The following is an 18,150-nucleotide window of genomic DNA, read 5'->3' as shown; positions in this document are numbered from 1 at the left end:
AATTGGTTCACAACAATGGACGAAGATGGCCTCTCTTTAGGTAGCCAATTTAACTTCAATGTCACTCCTAGTATCAGTTTCATGATTATTGTGTGTTTATATATGTATGTGTTTTGCATTGTGTTGCTTTAAAAAAAATTTTGTACTTAATGATTTTTACATTACTATTGTGTTACTTTGAATATTTATATACTTACAGGTATGTGTTCGGCTTTGGGAGCAAAAGGGTATAAACTCGGTAAAGAAGTAATCTTCAAGTAAAGAACATCTCTGCGGGTGAAGAATTGGGGTACTTGAATGATATGGCTGCCTAGTATAGGATTTTATTTTTTGGAAACGGAGATTACATTAGTGTTTTTCTAATGAGTGTAATTAGTCTGAGTCTTCGATATAGTTTGTGTTGGAAAATTATTTTCCAAGCTATTGTAATGAATCTTCATCCAATGGTTGAATTATTTATTTTACATTGACATCATTTCGCGTTTGGATGTATTTGGTGTTGAATGCAATGAAAAATAATATTGAATGTTATAAAAAAATTATATTGAATGAGTGGTGCAATGAAAAACACGCTATTAAAAGAATCTCAAATTTAGCATGCAAAAAATGCTGTTAAAAGTATTCCAAACATAGCATTCTATGAATGCTATTAAAAGTTTATCAAAGACAGCGTCCAAAAAACACTATTAAAAGTATTTTAAAGACAATGTTCTAAAAAACGCTATTGAAAATATGTAAAAGATAGCGTTTAAAAAACACTATAAAAAGGTAGTATACCATAGCGTGCAATGAACGCGGTTGAAAGTCTTGACTTTTAATAACATCGGATAATACAGCTTTTTTCGCACGCTATAAAATGTGATTTTTGTTGTAGTGTCGATCTTATAATTAACCTCTTAATTTAGTTATTTTTGGACCAGTGCGTAGAAAAAAAACTTGCATATGAATTGATTTTTTTGACCCCACTAACCTGACTCCACTCCTGATTCTCATCTGCAACTTGAAAGATGTTTGACCGAACCTCATTATCAATTTGTTTCAACATACAACCATACGAATACTTCAAACGGGTAGTTATATAACTGTGTGTGTGAAGTATTCATATGGTGTATACTGAAACACTAGACATTATTATCCAATCCAAATAGACCATGATACTAAAATACCTATGGAATCGAAGTATTCAGTATAGATGGTCTGTTTGGATTGTATAATAACGGCCAATATTTCAAACAACGCTAATGTTTTGCCCCAAGAAGGTATAGGCATGACCACAACAAATGCAAACAAATTGATAACCAAGCCATAAATTACGGGTTTGAAAGTATAAGACACTCTACACTTTTTAGTAACTTAGGTGTTCGGGGCGGATAAAACATTCTTATATGGCGGCATGTGTCGTGAGTGATGCTTGGCTGTTGAGGCACAAGATCAGTATGATCTATCTTCTCCAATCCCTAGCAGCCAAAAGAAACATTGAGAGAGATGAGTACTACTCCTAAGGCATGTTCACACTAATTGGCCATTGGTTAGCTTCTAGCATATTGTATTTGTTGTCTAGGTTTTTTATTTTTTTGAACGGCATTTGTAGGTTAGTAAATCATCGTAGTATTAATGTGCAATCTCTCCACTTGTTCACTTTAAAGGCCAATCGATCGCCTTGCTGGCCTCGCTGTTACGGGTGTTTGGACTTTTAATCAGCATAAGTTTTCTTTTGTGCATAAAAGTGCGAATGGAGTGAATTATTCTTTGGCAAGGAGAGGTACGTAGCAGTGGTCAGGGTGCATGCACCTGAGAAAGCTACTCTCTATTTTGGCTTTACGGTCTTTTGTTTAAGGACGAATGCTACTTCTAAATGATTGTCTTTTGTACCTCTATTTTGGCTTTACGGTCCTTTGTTTAAGGACGAATGCTACTTCTAAATGATTATCTTTTGTACCTATGTTTTTCCTATAAATGAAGCAGTTACTATTTTGACAAAAAAGTAATAAGAATTTCAAAATTTAGGCCGAAATATTTCTCCAATTTGCAATACAATCTCATGTGTCTAATGCAGTCAATCAACAGGACCTTAACACCGTTACCGATGGACTATTAATTTGTCATATTCCGGTGACCCCGTTAATCGTTTTCAGGAAAAATTAGGGGTGAGCACGAATCGGGTAGTCTGATTTTGTGGTAAACCAAAAATCAAACCATCTCTTATGAGAATCAAACTAATCTACGAAACGCATGTTCCATTTTTAATGGCTGTTCAAAAAAAAAAAAAAAACCACAGCTTCCCCTTTCCAAATTAATGTTTGAAACTGTCGAACACAACAATAAAAGCATCATAGTATAACTTTCTCTTAATTAAACGCACCATTTCCCAGTTCTTTGAGCATTGCTGTGATTAATTAAAGGAAAAAAGGATTAATTGCATTGATCCTCTCTCTCTCTCTCTCTCTCTCTCTCTCTCTCTCTCTCTCTCTCTCTCTCTCTCTCTCGAATTCATAGTCTTTTGGTTCTTGTACCTTTCACCATTCGGCTAGTAAAGTCATACACTTTTCTTCACAAACCCAAATGTCTCAACGGCCGGCCATCAACATGACTGGGAATATTACTACTTAAGACGGTCGCTAAAAATAGCTGTTTTAACACATTTGAAATTTATAGGAGGCCTAAGGCGGCCGCCTCGTACGCCTTAGTCCCGGGCCGGCATTATTTAACCAACTAATCCCCTGTACCCAACTTCAATTTAAAAAGGAATAAAAAGAGGTGAGACATTATTTTCATTTCATTAGCATATTTATTCTGAAAAAAAAAACTTTTACCAGTCAAATCTCAGTGCTATTGTATTTATGTCTTGCTTCTAATATTCCAATCTTGTCCGAATTTAATTTGTATGCTTTTATTTTGTCTCGAAGCAGTGACGGTTCCAAAATTTCAGGTCGGTGACAAAGACATACATATATAATTATAAAAAATTTTATTGATACAGAATTTTACATGGCGAATAAAATTTAATTTACCATGTACATCCTCTTTTTGGAATTAACCGCACGACCATCTTGATATATTTCACCAATCATAAGAAAAATTACAATCTTTTATGTATAGATAGATTCCATTGATGTGTCACGACAATATATATATATATATAACAAGCATCTTAAAATAGTATGATCTATCGGGCCGGATTTTTTTTTTTTTAGTTGATTGCACAATGCCGGCGATACTCAGGAATTGATAATTTAAGATTAAAAACATTTTTTTGTTTTTTTGCCTTGCTACTTGTTGAATCCAGACTTCTTCTTTTTGGTAATGTAAAATTTTATAACCAAAAAAAAAACAGAGGACAAAACCAAAGGGGCATACCCCGGAAACAAGAACACAATCAGAACCTGAGAACAAGAACAAACTATCTGCTCATACAAGCAGTCGCGAGTTCAGAAAGTTCTATGATCGCTTACAGGTTAGCCGAAGAAAAGTTGAATATCGTCGAGAATTGTCATAACTACTATGGTTATTAGGACATGAGTTAATTCTGTTTCTTGAAATTTATGGGATTGTTTTGTACTCGTAGTTTTGCGGTTTTCGCTACTTTAGTACTTGCATATGGTCTGAAAAGTTATAGAGATAGAGAGGGTGATATGTTCACATAAGAACATCAATTATGGATAGTTCAATTGTCTTATGGATTGACTTCTCTTATTTCTTGACTTTGAAAGTGATTGTTTTATATTCTTGTAGTGTTATGTGTTCTTTGTTTTTTTCTCACAATTTGTTAGATTGTAATGGTATAGGGACATAATGGTATAGGGACAAGGGTGAAATATTAGAACTTCATTTATGGATAATCCAAAGGCAAATCTGCAGAGGAAGGGGAGTTCAATCCCCCTTGAATCTTCCCAAATCCTATGGTCAAGCGATAGGTCGACTAAAGATTTGCGATCAGCTGGTGGAAGCCCGGGCAAGAATGATAAAGATAAGGACGTAAATGTGCAGGTTGTGCTGCGTTGCAGGTGAGAAACCTTCGATTTTCAGTAACTGTTGGTTGTTACAAAACAAGAGCTTAGAAATCAAAAGTGTTTTGATTTTTCAACCGAAGCTTTTGTGTTGTAGGCCATTGAGTGAGGACGAGAAGAGGGCAAAAACTCCGGTGGCAATATCTTGTAACGAGCATAGTCGAGAAGTATCTGTGATCCAAAATGTAGCTAATAAGTACAGGGACAAAGCGTTTGTATTTGATAATGTGAGTTTTTGGTTTTGCTTTCGTTCTAGTTGATAGGATTGGGAATTTTCTTTAGCAGTGATGGTTTGGAAAATTTGTTTTAGGTGTTTGGGCCGGCATCCCAACAGAAGGATTTGTATGAACAAGCCATTGCGCCTCTTGTCAATGAGGCTCTCGAGGGCTACACTTGCACCATCTTTGCATACGGTCAAACAGGAACGGGGAAAACTTACACCATGGAGGGAGAAGCTGTAAAACAAAAGGTTTTTTTTTATCATCGTTGGCGTATATTCATCTCAGTTACATATCTAGTTCTCTATGCATTTTAATCTGTTTATTTGCTTTTGTTGTAAGTTTTTCTCTTTTCTATTCTCGTTATGTGTTACCAACACAATGCTAGTACACTAGCAAATTACGTTTTTTGGTTACGCAAAACATGTTTTGAAGAAAATTGCTCACAATTCAACTATAAATGTGTATTTGCCTACAGCTATTTTATCACGATTTAGAGCCATGTCGAATAAATTTTTGATACGGAATGAGCAACGTGCTTCTTGCTTGAATGTTTTTTCCATTTTTTGTAGAAGACAGAATTCCACAACGATGCCGGGGTGATTCCAAGAGCTGTCAAGCAAATTTTCGACACTCTTGAAGCTCAAAATGCCGAATATGGCATGAAAGTTACGTTTCTGGAGCTTTACCATGAGGACATAACGGATCTTCTAGTCCCCGAGAAAGGCTCAAGGAAGCCAATAACTGTCATGGAAGATGGGAAGGGAGCTGTTTTTGTGAAGGGCCTAGAAGAGGGTATAGTTCACACAGCAGACGAGATTTACAAAATCTTAGAGGAAGGGTCTATGAGGAAGCATATCGCAGAGGAGACTCTTTTGAACAAACAAAGTAACCGGTCTCACTCGATACTCTCCATTACCGTTGAAATCAAGGAGTGTGCTTCAGAGGGAGTAGAGCTCATCAAGTGCGGAAAACTGAATCTTGTTGACCTTGCAGGTTCTGAGAATGTTTTACGGTCTGGTGCAAGAGAGGTGAATCTGGTTTATGTTCACATTTTTCTAATTTGGTTCTAAGTGATGGATGTTATTGTTGCTTTTTCCAAAATTCTAAGTATACGCTTCACAAAATCTCCCTCATTCTTTGGCCTCTCAAGTGCTCTCAATGAAGTGAATCTACCATTAAGGTTGCGATTGTGGATCATGGATTTGTATGGATTTTTCCCGGAATAGAGACCATAGTGAAGCCAAAGAAATTAGTCCCTCCGCAAATCCATGGTTGAAATTCAGCCTTACGTAGAGTTTGGTTCACTGGGAATGATTTGGGGAGGAACGGAATGGTTATTCCTCGGCCTTCTAATGCAATGGTGAACAAAAACTGATGAATGATGATCCATTTTTGGTGCACATCGAGCCATTGATTTGACTAGCCGAACATTGAACTTACATCCGAGAGAGTGACCATCCCATTCCTACTTTCATTCCTGAACCAAAGACTGTCTTGTTAGAGTTCTGAAGTTACCGACACCAAGAAGTATTCTATGCAGGAAAGAGCAAGGGAAGCTGGGGAGATCAATAAGAGCTTGCTTACTCTTGGTCGCGTCATAAATGCACTCGTTGAGCACTCTGGACATGTTCCATATAGGTATAGATTCTAGTTATCAAAACAATACACAAGTTCCTGATATAGTTTTCCGGGTATATGAATTCAAGCGAAACACTCCACGAGACATAGAATGCATGATGAACGAAACTGAGATTTTCACTTTGGAATAATGTCAGGGATAGCAACTTAACAAGGTTATTGAGAGACTCATTAGGAGGTGAAACAAAGACATGCATGATTGCTACGATATCACCGTCTGTGTATTGTTTGGAAGAAACACTCAGCACTCTAGAGTATGCATACCGTGCCAAAAACATCAGAAACAGACCGGAGGTTAGTAACCCGTTTCAAGTCTCTTGATGCCATTTCATCGCATTTTTTTTCACACTATCGTCTTTTGACCACCAAGTGATTGGGACATAAGGCTCGGCTTGGTTTGGTTATTTTCTTTTGACCACCCCTACTGATTTCAGCTCGCTATTTCGTTCAGGTAAATCAAAGGGTGACAAAATCTGCTCTGATCAATGATCTGTATATGGAGATAGACCGTCTTAAACAAGGTTTTTGAGCACCTCCGCCCTTTGGATCCTTGATCTTTTTTACTTTAGTATCTATATAATGACAGGATACATAAATTTATGTGCAGAAAGTCTGATCTTGGACTCATGTACAAAATTGTTGTGTTTTTCTATCTTCTTCGGTAATTATTTTATCTTTTGTCGACAGAGTTACGGGAAAATTACCTAAATGAAGAAGCTGTCAAGAAGGTTTAGTTCCCCGTCCTTAGTCGTTAGTAGATGAAGTCACTCTTATTCAAAATGTAAAAAAACAACAGAATGCTGTTATGACTTGAACATTTTGCTAATTCTTGATCTGTCTGACAGGCCACGGATGAGGAAATAGAGCACGTAAAACTCGAATCAGAGTTTAAGAACAAGGTGTGAATGTAACCCTTAAGTGATTTTGTGTCTCCACAAGTAATATGGTGTTGAATAAATACATTTGTTGCTAAAACAGCAACTAACGGAGCTTCAGGAGCTTTACGTTAATCAGCAGAAGCTGTTTGCGGAATTAAGTGAAAAACTTGGAAGGACACAGGTATGATGTTACTTGATGTCCAACTGCAGTGCCCTTGCCCTCAGCGACTTGCACTAAATTACCTGTTTCATGCTTTCACTTTGCGTGCAGAGAGAATTTGATCGAACTAAACAAGCAATGGTTTATCTAGTAGAAAAACAAAGACGCGCAACCGAAACAATCAAAGAAAAAGAAGACCTCATTTTTAATCTCCTTGGATCGGGTAAGTCAAGTGCTGTCGATTTTTTTTCTTATGCACATAGGTTTCCGCCCTACTGGCATTCTAGTCTTGTTTCACATTGCTTTCATTTTGTTCATTCTGAGAAAATCGGGTGAGCAGGAACGATAATATCTTCTATTTCATGTTTTCCCATTTTGGTGCAGTATTAGGATGTTTTCCGCGCAGACCTTCTTTTCTCTTTCGGTATAAGAATATGGATATAAACAAACATCATTTGTCCTGTATTTAACGAGTCATCTGTGAGTCGCAGTTTGTGTGCACGGAAGTGTTAGTACACACATGAACATAATTTTCCTCATAGAGTATAAGAAATTCAATGCATGTATCTAGCTAATGTGGTACTTCTTCATAAGGGTTTGCATCTTGGTTCTGTATTTCATTATCGCTTTCATGTCGTGATAATCTTCAGTCATTTTCCGTAGAGAAAGCACTGACTGAAAAAGCTTTTGAGCTCCGTGCTGAGCTGGAAAAGGCGGCGTCAGAGGTATCAAGCTTGCTCGCCGAAATTGGTTTGTACTCATTCGTTATTAGCAGATCATGTCAGTGGCTGAAAATCGTCCAAGTATGGATCCACTGACATTGCAAACTATTGTTTCTCTCGACAGACCGTAAGAACAAGATGGAAGACAGTAACAGAGTTCTTATCCACAACTTTCGTGCTCAACTAGCTCAGCAGCTTGCGAGTTTACACACAACCGTTGATGCTTCAGTAAAAGAACAAGAAAAGAAACTCAAAGTAGTAGAAGAAGAGACACAATTGTTTGTATCGACAAAGGCAATGGTAAAAATACCAATTCTTTTCGTTATTTGCCTACTAAATTTGGTGATAACGAAAACTCTTCAGGCTGTATTTGGATCGAGGATTTGGATAACGAAAAAGAATAGGAAATGGAAAGGTTAACGGCTCACAATGGTTACATCCCTCGACGTTTCCACTTCCATTTTCTTGATCCAAGCAGACCCTTGGTTTTGTAAACTAATTAGCAATGCTTGAAGCCAACTCATGGAGGATTTGGATACTCATGTTGTTCTTTCCATGTTTGTGTAGGCAACTGAACAACTTACAGCACAACTCGAAGAGCTGAAAGTTTTATATGGTTCCAGTTTGAAGTATTTTGATGATTTAGAAGGTGAACTTCATGGCAATTCCGAATCAGCCTTCAGTAGTCTAAAATCAGAAATATCGAAGAATTCAACTTCCCTAATGGATGTGAGTAATGTTTTTTTGGCTAAGTGAGCCGTCTGACAGTTTTTGATCTTCTCCTAAGTGGATTTTGTTTTACTCAGCTTTTCAGAAACATGGCTTCAGAAGGATGCGGTATAATTGATGATCTTCAAAATAACCTCAACGATCACAAGGAAAAGATCGTTGCGTTTGCACAGCAGCAGCACGAGGTATGTGATTAGCAGTTGGTGATTGTTATTATTTTTACTTCTATTCGTCGAAGATGTTGAGCAATAGTTGCCATTTTTCATTGTTATCTTTGACCCTTTGTGACATCAGGCTCATACCAGAACATTGAGGGAGACCCGATTAATTGCTGCAACTCTAGGGAAATTCTTCCAGAGTATAAGCATGAGTTTCGAAAATTTGACCCTTCTAGTAGAAGAAGCACATAAAACAAATGACCAGGAACTATGTGCATTCGAAAAGCAGCTTGAGGTAGTTCTCTTAATATTCATTAAAGCTTGTTTTCGCATGTTCATCGGTATAATGTAAGGCAACTTACTTAACTAATTTGTTGAGTTGATTATGTAGGAATCTGCTAATGAAGATAGGCAACTGTTGGACAAAGTGACAGAGATGTTAGCAAGTTCAAATGATAGGAAAAGAAAGATGGTAAGATGACCCCATTTACCGAATGATAACTTTTGGCGGCAAGCGTTCATGCTGGTCCAGACATCCGGATATCAAAAATAAATAAACTTTTAGCAGTGGCGTTCTGGCTTAGTTCTAAGGCTTTTACCTATTAGTCCACACATAGCTTTCTGCTTAGACCTTTGAGTCTCTACTGTAAAAGGTAGATTTCTTGTGATTTCTTGTTCAGCTTCATTTAGCTCAAGGAAACATCCTTTGTTTCATTTATCTATTAGGGTTGCATTGACTGGATGGATCCAATCGGCAAGATAATTTTTCATTTCGTTTTTCATTTATCCCTCGGGAGTTCCTTGTTATGAACTAGAATACTCTTCCAAAATTGATAATACGACCGCATGGTGATCATCAATTTCTTTTAAATTTTTTCAATTTATAGTATGCCTACCTTGTCGAAATCCACGTTGAACATTTTGAAGTATCTCTATCGCTTTCAATCCGTGCAGCTTCTTCTGATGAAGTTAGTCTTGGATGCTTTCTTGTTTCTATTTAGGTTCAAACAGCAGTGGATGCAATTCGAAAGAGTGCCACCAGTAGAATGAGCAAGCTACATCAGGAAATGTCAAACATTCACGATTCGACTACTTCTGTCCAAGAAGAATGGACAGAATACATACAGAAGCTCAGCACCCAGTTCATCGAGGACATATCTGTAGTGGAAAGTGGGAAGGACGGCCTAGAAGACGGACTAAGATATTGGTACGAACAACTTCATGACAATTGCGATGATGATTTGGTAATAAGTTCATCTTTGCTTCATTTCTTGATTTATACGTGCTTGTTTCAATTTGTAGTGTGGAAAAGGCGAAAACACTAGCCGAACAATGGAGGAATGCTGAAGAATCACTTTCAAGTCTTGAGAGAATAACAGTTGATTCAGTGGACTCTATTGTCAAGTAAAGTTCATCTTGTGTTACCTTTTTTGATTTGTTTTTGCTTTTCGGTTCACAAATATTTCGTTATTTGTTTACGAAGGGATAGACTGGAAACGAATCAAACGATCAGTGCTCAGTTTTCTTCTATTGCCTTGTCAACAATGGATGAATCAGATGAAGCAAGCAAGAGTTGTCTTTCCTCTATAGAGAGTAAGTTTCGAATTATACGAACCCAGAAAAAAGTTCGAAGTTGCATATACATTGTTTTCCAGTAAGAATTCGTTTTCTCTACTTGGATGGTAATTCAGTGTCCTGTACAAATTTGGTATTGATTGCAATGTAAGGGAACCTCAAAGCAATCCGTAAATGATTTTCTTGCAGATTTGTTGAGACTTGATCAAGATACGACGAAGAAAATCAATTCGTTCATTACTCCTTGTCGTGACGGGGCATTAGAAATGGAAATCGCTGTCTCCCACAAGACCATTGAAGTCGTACAAAACGCACAGAAATGTCTGATAGACGAATACATGGTAAGCGCATCAGAAACAAGTTTTTATCCCCCAACAAAATTCAAATTTCCTTCATAAACGGTGAGAGTCTTGTGTGATTCCCTGTCACTGCATTTGCAGTTGAAAAGTTGTCTCCTTATGTGTTTCTGTTTACTAGGTGGATGAGCTTCCACGTTCAACGCCACAGAAGCAACCGTTTGATCTACCAAGCACGACATCAATTGAAGAGCTCAAAACTCCAGCATTTGAGTCGTTGAAGTCGCATTGGGACACTAGACCTATAAAACAACTAAATGGCGACATAAACAAGCCATTAGGGTTGTCTGAGGCTGCTCAATCATTGCATCGCAAATTTTCTATCACCGATATTAACTAGTGAGAAGGGACATGACACAGACTGCAATGGGATGCAACGAATACGTGACACCAAAGTGTTATCATAGCCTTCTGCTTTTTGTAAGATCTGCCTAAATAATTAGCTGCGGAAATTCTATTAGTCTCCTCGTCCTCCTCCTCAGTTTTCATATGAGTTTAATCTGTTCTCATAGTGAGATTCAAGGGAAGAAATTTTGAAAGACAACTATTCCAAGTGTTAACCTCATTTCCTTTTCAGTTTTCTGTTCCTGGAAAAGGCAGCTAACCTCCTTTCTTATTCACTTTCCTTTACCTGGAAAAGACTATAGTACAGATCGGCACCTGGAACGTTTTTGGTCCTCTTTTACTTTATAGGGTAAAACAAGTCTAAAATCTCGGTTTCTTATCAAAATGAGTTTAACAGCTGTGACTCGTGTCATTTATTTTTGCGAAAAAATAAGAGTTGGACTCAGTAGTACATAGCATGCTTGACTCAATAAGCTGCCAAACAAAAGCCCATTTTCTAATGCCAGCAAAATCATTTTCACCCTTGTCATTTTGATACACTTTCAAGGTTTCAAATCGAACTTTAACAAGTCACTATTCAGTGAGGTGAGTCCTAGTTTCTAATGGCAGCAAATCATTTTGCCCCCATTTGAGGACATCGAATTTAGTCTTCCTAAGTTCTGCTCTTACACTTCCACCAATGAAATAGAAAACGAAGACAAAAATACCACAGCAAGAGTACGTACCACAAACCAGCCAGCTGCTGGTGTCACATATCGTTGATGTTTTCAGAATTGGTCAAAAAACAAGGCACTGTAAGTAACCAACAATGAAATTGCATCCTCATTTTCCCGGCATCATCAAAACCAAAGGCGCGATTCTGTACTATAATCAAAATGCTGGTTAGTTCCATATACAGTCTTGTTTTTTAGTAACTTCTGATTAGCTAAGGTCACCATTGTAGTGGATCAAGCCACCACTTTCGTTCACCTTCAATGCCTTTCTTGTCAAAAAACTAAACTAAAACAAAATAAAGTATTATCCAGAGCCTTCGCCGTCACCTGTTTCCCCTTGTGATTTACAATTCCTCCTAGAAGAACAACAACCATCACTCACAAAATCCTCCTCTTCTCTATCTCCATGCAAGTAAACCCACAAGTGCCTATCTCTATCAAACTTTACACACGGATCCACCTCGCAGTGTAACCGGTCCAAAGCTCCACTCACGACTTGGTTAACTTGAATATTGGAAATATCATCCACAACATACTGTGAATCCCTCAACAGAGTACAAACATCTGCTCTGGTACCCATTTTTCCAGGTAATCTAGCCGCCGCATCTCTCACCAGACCCAAAACGGTCACATGAGGTGGTCGGCTTCTTTTAAGCATAAAATGGTCTCTAGCCTTACCTGAAGGCTTACCGCTGCACATTCTCAAAGGAGCAACCATAGATTTCCTGCCATCCAGTGCTGTGTATGAGAAAGCCCTCTTTGGAAATAAGTGCCTCACGATTTCCTCTTCGTGAAAATAAGTCTTCACTTGACCGGAGCTTGGGCTAATCGTGATGAGACTTTTATGAGGCTTCAAGGCCTGGAATCTATCTTCTGCGTTGGCAGGTTGCATCAATAATACCAAAGGTGGTGAAGGAAGACACCCAACTCGTTTGAGCGCCTCTTGATCGTTTTTCAGCCAGTTAGCGAAGCAATCCACCATTTTTACAATTATTTTGTGAGGAATACACCACGCTTCAGAAGCTGTATCTACGCTGGCACAATCGTTGATAGAGAAGTTAAGAGAGACAGGACCAATCCAGGACCACCTTTTGTTAGATTTGGCATATGCTGTGAGAGGCTTCCAACCCTTCGCTCTGAGAGGTGCTGTTTTACATGAAAGTATCTTTAGAACTCCTCTAACTAAATCGATAAGAGGCTCTTTGGTCTCAAGAATACAAGGGTCTCCAGGCCTTAATCTCACACGAGAGACAATTTGATCAATATTCAGCTTAGGTAAATTCTTCTCTTCTGCCTGTTTCAAATTTTCGACACCCTTGGATTGACAAGAAGGAGACGCATTAATACCTTGAGGGTTTTTATCCTCCTGAATACCGTTTGCTGAAGTAAGACCTTCTGCAGGTGGGGTCAAAAGCGCAATACGAACGGCAGAAAGAAGGTGTATAATGGAGAATGAGAATCCCGTGTGAAGGGTGGGAGTGATCATAGGACTTTTTTCTGGTTTTATAGACGCATCATCTGAAATTTCCGCACCCACATTTTGTAAACCTGAGTTCTTCATCAAAGAAGTAGGCTCATCGGTGAACTTTTTGGATCTCGAGTGTAGATACTTGTATTCATTCCACCCATCCAAGTATTCCTCCTCCTCAATAATGGGTCGAGTCCAATGTATTTTTGACTTCGGCAGTGCAAAAACATTCTCGGCTTTTCTTTTCTTCTGTTTTCTCTCTGCGTAGGCATTCGATAATGGAAAGTTCAACTTTCCACCAATTACCGCCTTTATCTTGCGGCTCTTGCAGTTATTGCTCAGACTATTAGCATCTTTCCTAGTACCATTAGTCAATGCTGTAGTCAATAACTTAATTTCTGGCAAACACAGAACACAGTTGGCAAGTTCCATCAAAACATGTGCCGCCTTTATGTCTCTCTCCTCAGCCATTTGATACTCAGGTTTTTCTGCACCCTTGATGCTTATCCGCACCTCACAAGCATGCTGATAAGAAAACGCGAAAGTGGAACCACAACACAAGTCATGTTTTGTATCAAGGATGATGGACTAAGACCAACACCGCATCATGTACAAGATGAACAAAACCAACAAAAACTCGAAGAAAACTCTAAAAGCATTATTAACTAAATTATATTTTGAAGATGTGACAATGTTCCAAGATACCTTTCAAGTTCATATTACAAGACACATCTAACTTTTGAATGGCAAGCGTCTAATGTTTGAGATTGCATCCTTGAATACCATAAATGCTTACTGTTTAGCATTTTTTTTTCGCTGATTTTTTCATTACTATAAAACCCGGTAATATTCATTAACAAAAAAATCACCAAGGTCTTTAGCAATGACAACAATACCAGGAAAGAAGCCCTATTTCGCATGAAAATAATCTTCCTTGTTTTGTCCATTTCTTTACCTTGCGGGGATAAGAGATGATGTACAATTAAATACGAGAAAACTAGAAAGCAATATATGTAGGTCAAGATTGCCTCAAACACACAAATAAACATCCAACGTAAGTACATGATCTAAGAAGCACAAAAATGTACATGGACAAAATGAGACAGGCATGGATACGGATACGGATACGGACACAGACACGGCAAATATACATAACATACATACATATATATATACATACGCACAAATTACGATGGATATTTCATTCTTGTTCATATTAACATTCCACTATGACCCCACCCCCCCCCCCCCCCAAAAAAAAAAAAAAATTCCATCCAGAATAACCAACACTAATAGTATCTCTACAGTTCTTGTTGTTTCCATTCTAAATATTACAAGTTAAACGAGATTTTTATTTGGTCAATATTAATTATTCGTCATTTTTTCTTCCTATTTTGGAATGCATACCCCCAAAATAAGCTTTCAATAAAATAAATTGATCCCTGTCATGTTTCCATCCATGTCCAAGTTCAGACACGGGTGTCCCCGATGTGTCCCTTTGCTTAAGAATAATTTAAAACTATAGGACACGTCACGTGGTGCATCTCATAAGTGGATAAGCAAGTCACCACCTTTGGTTATTGATGCAACCAGCCAATGCAGAAGATAGATTCCAGGCCTTGAAGCCTCATAAGAGTCTCATCACGATTAGCCCAAGCTCCGGTCAAGTGAAGACTTATTTTTGCGAAGAGGAAATCGTGAGGTACTTAATTCCAAAGAGGGCTTTTCCATACACAGCACTGGATGGCAGGAAATCTATGGTTTGAACATGTAGATTGTTATCTTTTATATGATACTATTTGAAATTCTAGGAGTATTTTCTTATGCAGAATATTTGCCCACATTCTTTCTACAATTTGTGCCTCACTATAATGAGGCATGCACCTCACCTTGTGTCTAGTCTATGCGGAACAGTGGCGCCTCGGTGCACACAGAGCTTTTTAAAGCACTGGGCCATGCATTTGGTTGCGCTACACGAGCAACCTATATGTATCTAGGGGTGGATAGATGGATAGAGATTGACACAAGAAGAGAAATGCACAAACGGCCAGACATAGAACAACTTTGATGTATATACAGTATATCTGCGCAAATAGAACTCCACTAGAGAGGTGTACACATGGAACAATGGCTCTCTGTTTGAATACTGTGATAGGACATACAGGCATCATTACAGAGATCGGCTTCATTCAGAGAATCAGCATTTTCATTTTTTGAACTGGTTCCGTTTTTCATACATATATCTACCTCTGTTCCAAAAAGAGAGTTCGGTCCACGAAATGAGGACTTCAAAAGAATACATTTTGTTAAAAATATTCAAAATTAAATTCACAAAGTGAAAGAATTCATAAGATACATTTTGAACTGGTTTTTCAAACATATATCCACTAATTTGTGGAAAAAAATTTGTGAAACTTTTGGCAAAAATGAATTATTTTAAAGTTCTCGGACCACACTTTCTTTTTGGAACGGAGGGATCAACATAAATCAGGGCTTGTTTAGAAGGTTTACAGTCATACACTTAAAATACTTTATTATAAGGACACAAAAAAATTCCCACAAAAGTTCCTAAATGTATGGAATTTGCAAATGTATTTCCAATTTTGTATTCAAACTTTGTTTTAAAAAAGATTGGAAACTATGATAAAAAAATAAAAATAATTAAAACCAAGTTATGATCTCATTGCATTCCAAGTTCTCGAAGGAAACAGAAAGACACTCAAAACCTGTAAGACTATTATGAATCCGATTACATTAGGGGGGGAAAAATCCACTCAGCTTTCTTATATATATATTTCTCGGCATGAAAATTCTAGTCAAATCTTCTCCAACACCCATGTCACCAGAAAGAAAATTCCCAAAAAAGTCGTTCTTTTCTTGGCAACTAAACAGAGAATAAAAAGAGAATTTCAAGGAAACAATGTAAACGGAATGAGGCCCGACTTTTGTAAAATGAATATATTCAGAAAGGGAAATGGATGCAAGAAATATAAAATGAGGAAAGATAGAGACGAAGGAATTGAAAGTTAACAAAACTTACAGCCGGGAAGAGACGGTTGAGCGCAGATCATTTGACTCAAGTGTGAAGATGGAGTCTTTTTTTGGGTAGTAAACAAAAAATGAGTTGGAGAGAGAGAGAGAGAGCGGGGGGGTTGGTTTACGGTAGGAAGGAGGAAGAAGACGCTGACGTGCGGAGGAGAGGGGTCACTTGGTGGGGACTTGAAAAAGGCGAAGGATATGAAAAGACTGCTATGCAGAATGCAGGGACTCGGCTCTGGTCCAATTTCTTCCCCTCCGTTTGCTGTCCAATTTTGACAATTTAAGAGCATCCGTAATGGGAATAATCAAAATCGATAACCAAAATGTGTCACGTCAGTATTTAATTATCCATATAGTTTATAATCAAACTTAACAAACTTGACCTTCACATTAGTTATTTTTGTATACCTATAAAAAAAAAAACCCCCACAATACGCAATGCACCTATGTTCAATTGTAAACTAGTTTCAATCACGCACCCGACCACACCAAATTATTCGTCTCGTTGAGACGATTATAATGTAAGGTATTTTTCAATTTTTTAGTTTTGAATTTTGCTATTGGGTTTGATTATTGAGTTTTAGTTATTGGTAAAAGTTGTTAAGTTTGGTTATAGAATGTGTGGAATTTGGTTATTTGCTAAAAGACTTGTAACTTTGCTTATTATAATGTGAGGTGTTTTTTTAGCATTGTTGTTAAGTTTATTTATCCATACCAATTTGCTTATTACAATGTGGATGCTCTAACAATTATGAGAACTGTTCATTTTTTAAAAATTTGCCAAAAACATTTGTCATGCCCAGAATCACAGGACTTGGGGGCTGCTGTCCCGGCTGAGGGGGCCCCGCTCCGGTCTCGCTCCGACGATCGGAAACGTTCATTTCGTAGAGCTCGTCAAGTTGAACAAATGGGTAAAGAAATCAACTCGATCAGATATCATTAAGTACCTAATCGAAACCTTTTTATTTTGAAAAGAATGGATCCGAAACACTGGATCAATCTACTAGAACCCATTATTGGCAACTTATATGTGTTCCAATCAGGAACTTAAAGATATCCGATCAAACTGATTTTTTTGAAAACTTACTCAACTCGACGAGCTCTACAAACTAAACGTTTCCGATAGTCGAAGTGAGACCGGAGCGGGGGCCCCTCGGCCGGGACAGCAGCCCCCCCAAGTCCTAAACCACGTAGATCAAATACCGTTTGATAGGACTTTTAAATGCCTTAAGCTTCCGATAAATGTGTTAAATGGGATGTAATCCTATGTTGCACACCCTTTTTATTACAAGATTAATACATTTAAAAGTCGTATCAAACGGTATATGATATACTCTGTACTTTATTTTTTGCATGGTTATTGTTTATGACGAGCTCTAAAAAGTAAACAGATCCGATCATTGTTGTGGGCTCGACAAATTGTCAAAACTGGACGAAACTGAACAGAAGCCGAATCTAGAACGCAATAGAAATATAATATTATAATATTATATATATAGTAAAAAGTGTAGATTGAAATTGAAAAAAATGTCGGACAAATTAAGTTCCCATCCATTTTTGCAAGTGATGATAAGGCTCACAACACTACTTTAAAGGGTCCAATCACTTGTGAAAGAAGATGTATAAATGAGAGTACACGATGTGATCCTAAGATCTTTGTTTTTAACTATTGTGATATTTTTTATCCTTTTTTTTTTTAAATATCTATTAAATTCGCATATAACTTTTCAGATTAATCATTTGTGTAATGCCAAACTGCTATTTCAAGAGGGCAGTTTCGATATGGTGAAAAGTGAGAACATTCCAGAACCATGAAATAAAAAAGGGAGTATACGTAGTGGAAAAAAAGTGTGCAAAAATGCTTATTTCGAGAATTATATTCTAATAATCATAGTAATAAAGAGCCTCAAATTAATTTGTGAAGTTCACAATATCTAAATTAAGCCCAATACAAGACAATTCAATAGAGAGCCCTATACGAAAAATAATGGATGTGTTCCACTAACTCAAATAAGTACTTATTTTGAATTAAATGTGATGTATTATGCAAGAATAACCTATCTCGTAAAACAAAACAAAAATACTTAAAAAACAACAATTTTAGCGAAATGTAAAGCTTAAGTACAAGAGAACTAATACTC

The 18,150-nt window shown here is 37.4% G+C and overlaps 2 protein-coding genes across 2 annotated transcripts; one reads left to right on the top strand and one right to left on the bottom strand.

Annotated features, from left to right (window-relative positions):
• Positions 1-3,293: 3,293 nt before the first annotated feature.
• Positions 3,294-11,020, top strand: LOC131326258 (kinesin-like protein KIN-5D). Its single transcript, XM_058358975.1, has 23 exons — positions 3,294-3,454; positions 3,802-4,004; positions 4,105-4,234; positions 4,318-4,476; positions 4,798-5,256; positions 5,769-5,866; positions 6,004-6,160; positions 6,318-6,387; positions 6,554-6,594; positions 6,712-6,765; positions 6,845-6,925; positions 7,016-7,127; positions 7,568-7,654; positions 7,751-7,926; positions 8,194-8,355; positions 8,433-8,540; positions 8,650-8,808; positions 8,905-8,985; positions 9,515-9,720; positions 9,816-9,917; positions 9,997-10,106; positions 10,278-10,429; positions 10,566-11,020. The coding sequence occupies exons 2-23, from the start codon at positions 3,832-3,834 to the stop codon at positions 10,782-10,784; spliced, it is 3,096 nt and encodes a 1,031-aa protein (XP_058214958.1). The 5' UTR covers positions 3,294-3,454; positions 3,802-3,831; the 3' UTR covers positions 10,785-11,020.
• Positions 11,021-11,649: 629 nt separating this feature from the next.
• Positions 11,650-16,142, bottom strand: LOC131326252 (uncharacterized). The gene is made up of 2 exons (XM_058358963.1): positions 16,011-16,142; positions 11,650-13,495 (listed from the first exon to the last, which is right to left on the bottom strand). Exon 2 carries the CDS (start codon positions 13,439-13,441, stop codon positions 11,807-11,809), a length of 1,635 nt encoding a protein of 544 aa, XP_058214946.1. The 5' UTR covers positions 13,442-13,495; positions 16,011-16,142; the 3' UTR covers positions 11,650-11,806.
• Positions 16,143-18,150: the final 2,008 nt, after the last annotated feature.

The sequence above is a fragment of the Rhododendron vialii genome, chromosome 5a (assembly GCF_030253575.1).
Source record: "Rhododendron vialii isolate Sample 1 chromosome 5a, ASM3025357v1".
In the NCBI taxonomy this organism is placed as follows: domain Eukaryota; kingdom Viridiplantae; phylum Streptophyta; class Magnoliopsida; order Ericales; family Ericaceae; genus Rhododendron; species Rhododendron vialii.
This window is presented reverse-complemented; position numbering and strand designations above follow the sequence as displayed.